Genomic DNA, 10,835 nt, shown 5'->3' on the forward strand with positions numbered 1-10,835 from the left:
TAATAGATTTTTAGATGCATTTCTTCTTCCTGCTATCTACAAAATGTTACTCCTCCGTTTTTTGCATCACGCCAGGTCTGATGTACAAGTGCAGCTGTCAAGTCAGAGACAAATACTTGTCTGCCTGAGCCAAACATCGCCACAAGAAGCTGTGAAAAACAAAAGATTTATAAGTTAATGATCTGTCCCTTACCGAACTGACCTTCTGCCTCCATCCCCACAGGTAACCTGCTGGTGATAGCTTTTGTCAGTTACTTTGGGGCCAAACTCCACAGGCCGAAGATCATCGCCATGGGTTGCGTACTGATGTCTGTTGGCACCTTCATCATCGCTCTGCCTCACTTCATCATTGGGCGGTAAGTGAAAACCTATGGACTCAAGTGTTGCACGTGAACATATTTACTGCAGAAGTGCTTTTAAAACATGAAAGTTTCTTTTTGTGTGTGTGCTGTAAATCACTTTCTGACGCACGAGTCTGTTTTTCGTCGTTCGTATGGCTGCTGGGTGAAAGACTTTCCTCGCTGACAGGTGAATTGAGGGTTTTATTTCTGCTCCTCTGGGTCTGAGCTGTTTCTCTGCTTGTGCACAGCTACAAATTTGAAACATCTGTGAGGTGGGTGGTGAACTCAAGTCATAACTCATCTCCATGTCAGGGGGGTTCAACGGTAGACCTGACACAAGACAACGAACCACCTCAGGTGCCATCCACAAGTGAGTGTTTACACAACCCACACGAGACCAGCATTAGTAACTGGAAATAAAATCTGATTTCCCCCTCCCCCCCTCCAGGTTGTGATGGTGACTCCAACTTGTCCATGTGGATCTACGTCCTCCTGGGAAATGTCTTGCGGGGGATCGGCGAGACCCCCGTTCAACCCCTGGGGATCTCTTACATTGATGATTTTGCTACTGAGGAGAATGCTGCACTGTATGTTGGTAAGAAAAGCATCATCTAAAAAGGCAGAAATGCATAACAAAATCAAAGGCCTAACATTTTCGCCCACTACCTTTAATGCCAGAAATTTAAACTAAAATCCAGAGCTCATTATAAAAAAAAAAACCTGAAAATTTATTTAAAAAAATAAAAGAAACAAAAACAAAAGCTGACGTGGCAGCAAAAATACAAATAATAACAGAAATTCAGAGTCAGGTAAAAAAAAAAAGGGGGCAAGACAAGACATGGAAAAAAGGAGTGGGCATGAGCGACAAGCAAACAATGAACCAGCGAGTAAGTGGAGGAGGTGACCGAGTTTTAAAGACAGAGGGTAATTATGGAAAGTGGGCACAGGTGAGTGACTACAATTGCGGGCAGGTGGAGATGGGCGTGGCAGGTAAACGAGCGCTGACTGAGGACAAGTGGAGAATGACAAAAAACAAAGACAGTGGTCTCCAACCCTGGTCCTGGAGGGCCACCATCTTGCATGTTCTACTTGTTCCTCTGCTCCAACACACCTGATCTGAATCAATGGGTGATTAACAGGCTTCTGTAGAAAATGAAGAGGTGATTTACCCACTGAATCAGGTGTGTTGGAGCAGAGAAACAAGTAAAACATGCAGGATGGTGGCCCTCCAGGACCAGGATTGGAGACCACTGAACAAAAACAACAAGAACAAGGACTAAACCAAAACCCAGACGACTAAATCATAAAATAAAAGAAACAATAAACCCAAATTGAAACGTAAAATAAAACATAATCCCTGAAAAACAGAAAAACAAATCACCAAGACTCAAAGCCAAAACAAAAACATTTGAATTCATGACATATGCTGCGAAATGAGACGTTGTAGCTGTTTTACTCAAATTTTATAAATGATGTTGTTCACAGCCATTTTTGTGTTGGCTAAGGTAGATTAGATGTGCTGGCCATCTTAAATTTGATTTACTTTAAAAGTTAATGAGTTTTAATTGTGTATTTAGTGGTTACTTCCTAACAGACAGGCAGTAATAACAGCGGCCGTTAATGGAAAAGTTTTAAGCAAAAATATTGCACTTTGTGTGGTCTTTGAAGTAAGTGTCGGGGATAATGTTCAGCCACTAACACACCAAACTTTAGCTCCATATCTGTAAATTTAGCTGAGGTATAGCCATTTTTGTATTTCCTAAATTCAGCTGACTGTGACGGCCATTTTGAATTAGGTTTATCCCAAATGTCAGTCAGTTGTAGATATACACCCAGTGATAACTTGCTGAGAGTTTCATAAAATCCACCAACTGGTTCATGAGATATTTTGCTAACAGGCAGCCAATCGAACACACTAGCTTTTTGACTCGCTGTGGGCGATAAAGACCACTATTAATAGTCCACGTACGTCTTACAGCTAGACATAGAGGATATGCAATAATTCACAATAAAGTTGCAGAAAAAAGATTTTTCTTTTTCATTTTTAAGCTTTACAGTCACTCTATAGGGCTCAAGCTTCAATAGAGTTATGGTTCTCAAAGTCGGCCTGACATACTTAATTATAATAATTTTACAAAGGTCAGTGAAATTCCCTTCTATTAAAAAGAAGGCAGATGTTGTCATAGTAACAACTACTTTACATGGTTTGTAGTTGTTCTGTCAGATTTGTTTCTGCGTCAGCTCGGAGAACCTGTCCATCATTGTATAAATTCAACCATGAGTGTGTGTGTGTGTGTGGGTGTTTTAAAGCTTCTGTTTGGTCTGCCATCCCTCCACCCTTCATGGCACCAAACCAGAGCCTGCAGGCAGATTCCGTCACCGACTGATGAAGCCATACACCAACACCTCACTTTCCGGTTCTGTGACAATGTGTGTGGGAGACCTAAATACTGAACAAAGAAGAAATGCGGACACACAACCTGCACGCCATTTTCTCGTTTAAAAAAAAAACATAATGCGGTGTGAGTGCTTAGGCTGACACTGACACTAGATTGTTAGGGTTAAAAAAGGAGAACAAAAGATAAAAGTGACAAAAGGCTTGCTTGAAGGTAAAAGTAGCAGAATGGTGTCTAAAAGCTAAATTTAGCATGAAAACAAACTTACAAAAAGTCATGCTGAAGCTGATTTTTAAAAAGTGTTTCTGAAGGAATAGAAGCAATCGTAATTAATTTCTATGCACAAAATACTTTTGAAAAGTATAAAGTTTTCAAATACAAAGTCTTAGTTTTAAACTCTAATCACCTTATATTGACAAGATTTTAAAGCCATTTTACTCGAAAATTTAAAATGATGTTTGCGCTCAGTTGTCACTCGATATCTCACGTGATCTGTTAGCATTTGCAGTACGTGTTGAGAATGACTCTCAGCTACTACTACACAGCATTTTGGTTCAGTAAAAATAACTGAGCTGTAGCTGTTTTTTGTGTTTGCTAAGGTTGATTAGCTGTGGCACACATCTCAAATCAGGTTGACTCTAAAAATTAACTACTTGTAGATGTATAGCCGATGATTACTCTCTGAAAATCTCATCAAAATCTATTCATGGGTCATGATAACAGATAGGGTTGACTCCATTAGTGGCCCATTTCTATTTATTATAATTAAATATTTGGCTTAGTCTAACTTTAACAGTCTATTTGGAGCGCAGACCTTCAGTTTAGAAATAATGCCTCTGCTGCAGAAAGCTCTGCCATGAGCAGCAGTGTTGCTGGGTTTTTGATTTTGTTTCGTTTTTCCAAGTATGAGCGACAAATCTCCTGTGTTCTACTAAACCAGATTATGCGTATTACAGAAAAAGAACATTCTTGCTCAGCAGATGGTTTCCAGACAAATTAGGGTAAGATTTTTTTGGAAAATTCCTGAACACGTGCTAACTTTTTGTCGTTGTTGCTTATCCTCTTAGGCTGTGTGCAGACCATCGCTGTAGTCGGCCCTGTGTTTGGATACCTCTTAGGCGCCCTTTGTGCTAAAATCTACGTGGACGTTGGATTTGTAAAAATGGGTGAGTTGAAGCACATTTTATTTCAGGTTTTATAGAGGCATGTTATTAGGTAGATGTGCAAAAATGTAATGATTTGGGTTTTGTTTTTGTTTTTCTTTTGGACTCATTTTGCATTTGTTTTCTTGTTTGTGTCTGTTCCCAATGCCTCAGTCAGTATTCACTTCCCCTCTGTTTGCCCCTGATTATCTGCCACGCCCATCTCCACCTGTAAGTTATTGTAATCACTCACCTGTGCCCACTTCCCATGATTATCCCCTGTGTATATAACCTGGTCATTTTCTCCACCACCCCGCTGGATCATTGTTGTTCTGTTCTGTGTTCTGCATTTGTTTCGTCCTGCCATGCCCTGCCTCTTTATTTGGAATTTTGTTTTTTGTACCTTTGCTGCCACGTCAGCCCTTTTTGTTTGTGATAGAATAAATTAGTTTCCCTTTTAAAAGATGATTCTTCGCTCTGGGTTCGTCTCTGTCTCCCCTCATCATGACACAAAAAGGTGTGTTTTCTTTATGCTGAGACATTTATTTGGTGTACTGTAATGCTTTTTACATTATCATATCAGAAATCTGTGACTGAAAAACAAAACCCAATCAGAAAAATGTATTTCCTGATTAAAATGAAAAACACTTATATTATATTTCATAAAGTAAATATAACCTCATTCCTGGAAAAAACAGATATGCAGCTAATGGAGGCACGTATTCAAACTGTCTAACTCAGGCCGTATGATATTAGGATGATGAGCTAACAGCTACGCAATAGAAAGGTCATAAAGAGGTCTGCACAAAAGGTTATTTACAGTCGTGGTCAGACGTTTTCTTATACGCTTCATGGCCATACAGTTATTTGTTATTTGCGGCTTTTATTTTTTTTTATTTTATCCATTCCTTTTCCACGCTGGAATGTTTCAACAACATACAACGTCAGTGATTTTTATGAACTAGAATTTGGCGCCACAAGTTTCAAATTTGAGGATTTTCTTGAATCCACACAGCTGCTTTTGTCATCCAAGCAGTAATACGTTCTGTTTTGCAAAGCGATAAAACATAAAGGAACTCGTTGGGACCGTTTCAAATCAAACTACAATGGTTCCGACCGCCATGGCAGAAATAAGAAGGGAGACCAGAAGACACAGCTTTTGAATTTTCTATTAATTTAACAAACGAATTATCAAGCAGAAAATACCAGAAATGATACAACTCCAAAAGGGCCAAATATGATAATAGATAATATGATAATACACAACAGTTACATCTTATCAGACACACCGGCCTTTGTCAGAGCTGCGGCTGCATCAGGAGAAAAGGGCAGTTTGACCTGGCATTAGAATACCATCAGATAAGTACTCGACACAACAATTCTGCTGCATCTAGTCAACAAATGTCACTAAATTTTTATTTTTAATCACACCAACACAGACAGTCGTCAGTATAAACTAATGCTTGATAAAAAAAAAAGTCACAGCACATATTTGAAGGGCTGGGCTGTTTTAGTTGGCAGAATTTTATTTTCAAAGGGGCTTTCCTCTAATTAACTTGACTTCCACATGAGAACTTCTTCCTGAATCTCTAAATAGATCTTGTTCCGACTGCTCTCTGTTACGGGTAAGACGCTGACTGTTTTACCATAGAAACCCACCTCAACAGTTATTCAAAACCTATTCCTTAAAAACAGAAAAAATACCGTGAAGAACAGGATTTTCCTGTTAGTGGTAATAAGCAGGGCAGGTGTATAGATCTTTTTGACATCAGACGCTTTTGATAAACGACTGCAGGAAATACTCCCACTCTAAGTTTTTTTTTTGTCAGATGCACAATTGGGACACATGCTTCCTTGTTCAACGAAACTCTTTTCTTTTTGCTGCCAACAATGAATGCCAAACAATATAAAACCAACGTACCAAACAGGTCAGTCAAAGGACAAGTAATTATTAAACAATAATATGATAATAATTATGATAATTAAGCAATAACACACAGTGCAGAAAAGCAATGTTAGCAGTGTGACCAAAAAAAATCAGGAGTTATGGAATATTTAAGCTTGCCCTGAAAAAAACTATCTGCTTGTCTATAAAATTACTTGAAAGTTACAGTGAATGTAAAAAAAGATCATAAAGAACAACTTATTGAGTGAATAAACAATCTTTTTACTTCCCTTATGCAAAATCTGAATTGGTTTTTAGTGGAAATATCTGATGCTTGCGTAACGCTGATCGCAGGTAGATTCTCACGTTGCCACAAAAGTATTTATGACGGTTTTATTTCCTCACAGGTTATATATATGGTTTGGTTCATTGTCAAGGTTTATTCCTTCACTTCACGTCGGGAAGCACATCTTGGGAAACACGGGCCCTTATGTCTTGTGTGTAATTGTTGTTTACCCACCAGCCCCCTGGTTCTGTTGATGCGGAGAGATTTCAGTAACATCACTGCTATTGTTCGTGTCGTTAGCAGCACCTGCGCTCCTCTCGCCATTACAGCTCATATTGTCTGCTGTGAAAAAAAGGCCTTTTCAGTCCAAAAAAAAACCAACGCACAATGTCATGAGATCCAGCCAGTGGATCGCAGTCGGTGTGCGCACAGTTTGCCACTCTGAACAGGTGTACGGGATTAAGATCAATTAGCTAATGAAGGAGGCCAGCTGAGGGAGGAGAGGGACAAAGACCTCTGACGGGCAATAATCAAATAGAGTGCAGCGGGGGGAAAGGAAAGAAAGAAAGAAAGAAAGAAAGAAAGAAAGAAAGAAAGAAAGGCAGGTAATTTTAATTTAAAACTGTACAAAACAGAAGCTCGAAAAGATATTGTAACTTTTTTTTAATTGCTTGCTAAGTAAAAAAGTTACAATATCAAAAAAAGTTCAATAGTGATAGTAAACAAAACCTCAATTACAAAGGCTAACATAAAATAAAATGTCTGAGCAATTTAGTTAAAAAATGAGTTAATTAAATTTAATATTATTCCTTATATGATGATATTAATAGTATTATTAACTAGTAAGTCATAGCTAATAACACTAATAACATCTACTAATTGCCAGTCTTCAAATTCAATATGCACTCACTGATTGCCTCAAAGAAAACAATAAACTCCCATCAAAAATGTTTGACAAACTTTAATGTAAACCCCGATGAGTTAGATAAACTCAAATGGTATGAGGAAACTAAAAGTATTTAACCAAATTTGTAATTTTTCTAACTGAGCAACAATTTAGTTTTAGTAAACTGTAAATGCCCGCATCAGTAAAGCTAAGAATGCTTAACTGCGCAGACTTTCGGAGTATCAGGAACATAATTCCTCTCAGCGTTGGGAAACGGTGTTTAAACAACACTGGGCATCATTTTATAAGTGGTTTGTAAAGGCAACTACATTTGGCTGAAGTTCCTGGATTGTTAAAACCAAAAACAAAACAGTGTCCTCATCAAACAGCTTTTAAAAAGGCGTGTAATGGAGCATGGAGCAAACTATAGGCTGTCTAGGTTGAGTGTTTTATGCCTCAATGAAACACTGAGTGCCTGCTGACAGCAGCCTATGATCATCCAGTCAGACATAGACATGTGATAATAATACCCGATAATCATACAGTCCACAGGTACAACACTGTTCAGTTATAACATACACTCTCAGAAAAAAACTGTCAAATTCTACCTTTAAGGATCACAAAGGCTTGTTATCAGGGTGGAACCCTCACAGGTTCTGTTCTTGTACCCTCAACAGTTGGTTCCCTTGTAGTCTGCACCTTTTAGAGCCCAGTCTTGTACCTCTGGTGGCAGTCCTGCATCAGTCTTTCATTCATTAATTAGCTTACCTTTTCTCCTCTGTATCCCTGACATAGAGACCATCACCATAACCCCGGAAGATGCCCGCTGGGTCGGGGCCTGGTGGCTGGGCTACCTCATCGCTGGAACCATCACCCTGCTCTCTGCCATCCCATTCTGGTTTCTGCCGCGCTCTCTGCCCACATCCGGGTCCCAGCTCCCAAAACGTTGCACTCAGGAGCAGACCAGTTTCATCAAAGACTCTCCGCATCCAAAAAACAAGTACCAAGCAGAGGAACGTACCAGTTTTATTGAGATGGCTAAAGGTAAGGATTAAAAAAAGAGCTTTGCATTTATTTAAAGTGGGGGTTTTCCCCTTCATATTCATTAGCTGGTACAATTTTTTTTTTTTTGCTCATATGCAGATTTTATTCCAACCCTGCGAACTCTGCTGGGACACCCGGTGTATCTGATCTACTTGTGTGTGACGGTCATCCAGCTGAACTCTCTCATCGGCATGGTCACCTACAAGCCCAAGTACATCGAGCAGCATTTCAGGCAGTCTGCCTCAAAGGCGAACTTTCTGATGGGTATGTTGCATGTTTATGAGTTTTGCTCTGCATTGTATAAATTATTAGTTTACTCCAGCTTGGGGAATCATCAGTAAACAGAACCAGTAAAGGCTTTATCTGTGTGACTCATTTTGGACGAAGACTTTAAACCAAACTTATATTATAAGGTTGCACTTCAGAATGACAGATTTACGTGTTTCCTTTTTGCTCACTGGCCCTCTTGTAGTTTTTGTATCTCCTGAATGAGACAGACCTTCAGATAGAACTTATTGTATAAGAACTAGGTTAGCATATTCAAATTCAGCCCACCAGCTGCCATCGCTGCAGTGACGGGGGCTTTGTGAATATGAAAACTGCTCTGCACATAAAATGAAATACTTAATGAAGTTCAAAGCAGAAAATGAAAATATCTAAATTCACGCAGTCTCATTAGGAGAGATGCCTGCTCTGACCAGACTGGATGCATATGAAAGAGAATGTAATATTAGTGACCACAGCTAATGACGTGTGTATAGATCAAAGACGGCGCCTTTGCATTGATGTTAAATGAAGGCATAAGCGCAAAGAAATTAAAAGCAGTTACCTATTCTTTAAAGCTGTTTGATAATTTTTCTACTGAAACTATCTATGATGTTGAATTGCATGCTTCTGTTCACTGCTAACAAAGATGCAGCCCAGTTTGTATTCAAAGAAATTCACATCTTTGTTCAATTATCAAGCCTATGACTTAGACTTTGATGTTTTTAATGATCCCAGGTGTGATCAATATCCCCGCTGTGGCACTGGGGATGTTTTCTGGTGGTATGCTCATGAAGAGGCTGAAGCTGAACATCATGGGAGCAGCCAAGTTTGCTTTTGGCACGTCCCTGATTGGTTACATCCTGTCGCTGTTTTTCTTCGCAATGAGTTGTGAGAATGCCAAGGTGGCCGGGGTGACGCTGTCGTACGACAGGTGAGTCGTAAATATTCCGGTTATGTCAGGGTTCAGGAATGTTATAGTGGAGTTATTAGCCTTCCTTGGAACTTTGGGCTTATTTCAAAGTCACTATACTACTCGCTCATGCATTCTCTGACAGTAGAAATTGAGAGTGGCGTTAACGAAATGAAACTTAAGGTGCAGAAAGGTCATGTGACTGCATTGCAGAGATTACAATATCTAATCAAGTGGACACCAGAGGTAGGATTACGAGCACACTGCTGGTCACATGTCCGTAAGATGTAGCTCCTCCTTGGACCTGGATACAAGCGGCGTTTTGGTGGCAGACAAAGTCATACAGCCGTTGTATGCTCTCCTGACCCACAGCTGTAATAGCTGACCTTTGAGATCTGGCACCGTGTTGGAGTTGACTGCTGAGGTGTTCCCACATGTTTGATTGGGGAAAATCTGGGGGCTGGCCATGGAATAACCTCAACATGAGAAAGGTAGTCCACAGACGCAAGCATTGTGCGTGAATGTGTTGTCTTGTTGAAAGACTTCACCAGGATGCAGGAGGGGTGAGACAGGCAAGATGTCACCAGCGTAGCACCGTGCCCTCAGGGTCCCCCGTATCACGATTAAAGATGACCTGACTTTCTACCCTAAAGCTCTCTACACCCGGATGCTGAAAGTAATGCAGGTGTGTCTCTCTACAACACTGAGAGGACTGGTCCTTTTCTCCTGGAGACATGTCATCAGTCAATGCCTTCCAGCTGTGTTGGCACCTCTGCAAACACAGCTGTCTCTGCTCTGGTGTTAATGGCACTCTAAGCATGGGATGGTGACCCTGGAGTCCAGCTGATGCCAGTCGTCAAGACACGATGTGGGATGACACAAAGAAGAGACTAATGCCTGTGTCCAGATGGCAAGTGCATAAAACAATGGAACCATCAAGGGAGGATGGGGCAACCAGAACCTACACAAAGAGTGTGGATGTCCTCACGTAGCCATTGGTCTCAACAGCAATCCCCTGTAACAGTTGAAAAATACTCAGTGCATTTCAGCAGATTTACTTGAAATGACATTTCTGATCAAATAAAAAAGGACTGAACGAAATGGTAGAATGTATTAAAAACTTGTGCACTAACTTGGAACAGACAATTACAACGTGACACAGCATGAGAGAACTACAATATTGAATTTATCAAACGTCTTAATTCCTGGAAATATGTTACTCAGTTCTCTCTCTGTTTTGTTCTCTCCTCTCCAGCATAGACCAACTGTCTTACGATAAGCACTCAGTCTTCACTGCCTGCAACTCGGACTGTTTGTGCGACTCGAGTAAGTGGGACCCTGTGTGTGGGGGGAATGGCATCACGTATGTTTCTCCGTGTCTTGCCGGCTGCACCACTTCCACGGGCTCAGGGAAAAACACAGTAAGAACTGCACCTTCGAAACACGACAAACAGCAGTCTAAATAGAGTGTCAACTGCAGTAGGAAGGATTGTAAAGAAGTAAACTAAGATTTGGCTAATTTCAGGTTTACTTGAATTTACACGAAAGCAAAAGTAACTCAAAAGATTGTCTTTGAGGTTTGTTCTATGTTATGTTTGATCTATGTTATGCTTTGAACGATGTTGTTTTTTTTTGTTTGTTTGTTTGTTTGTTTGTTTTTGGGGGGGGGGGGGGGGGG

The 10,835-nt window shown here is 40.2% G+C and overlaps 1 protein-coding gene across 1 annotated transcript in view; it reads left to right on the forward strand.

The window, feature by feature from the left end:
* The window catches only part of slco1c1 (solute carrier organic anion transporter family, member 1C1), a 32,935-nt gene that overhangs the window by 19,011 nt on the left and 3,089 nt on the right, over positions 1–10,835 (forward strand). Inside the window, exons 4-11 of the mRNA XM_017434099.3 lie at positions 224–356; positions 590–711; positions 790–936; positions 3,805–3,903; positions 7,732–7,980; positions 8,080–8,244; positions 8,983–9,178; positions 10,413–10,578. Coding sequence (XP_017289588.1) covers positions 224–356; positions 590–711; positions 790–936; positions 3,805–3,903; positions 7,732–7,980; positions 8,080–8,244; positions 8,983–9,178; positions 10,413–10,578 — 1,277 coding nt within the window. The remainder of the gene's footprint in view (positions 1–223; positions 357–589; positions 712–789; positions 937–3,804; positions 3,904–7,731; positions 7,981–8,079; positions 8,245–8,982; positions 9,179–10,412; positions 10,579–10,835) is intronic.

Source organism: Kryptolebias marmoratus, linkage group LG2, assembly GCF_001649575.2.
Source record: "Kryptolebias marmoratus isolate JLee-2015 linkage group LG2, ASM164957v2, whole genome shotgun sequence".
NCBI classification, from domain to species: domain Eukaryota; kingdom Metazoa; phylum Chordata; class Actinopteri; order Cyprinodontiformes; family Rivulidae; genus Kryptolebias; species Kryptolebias marmoratus.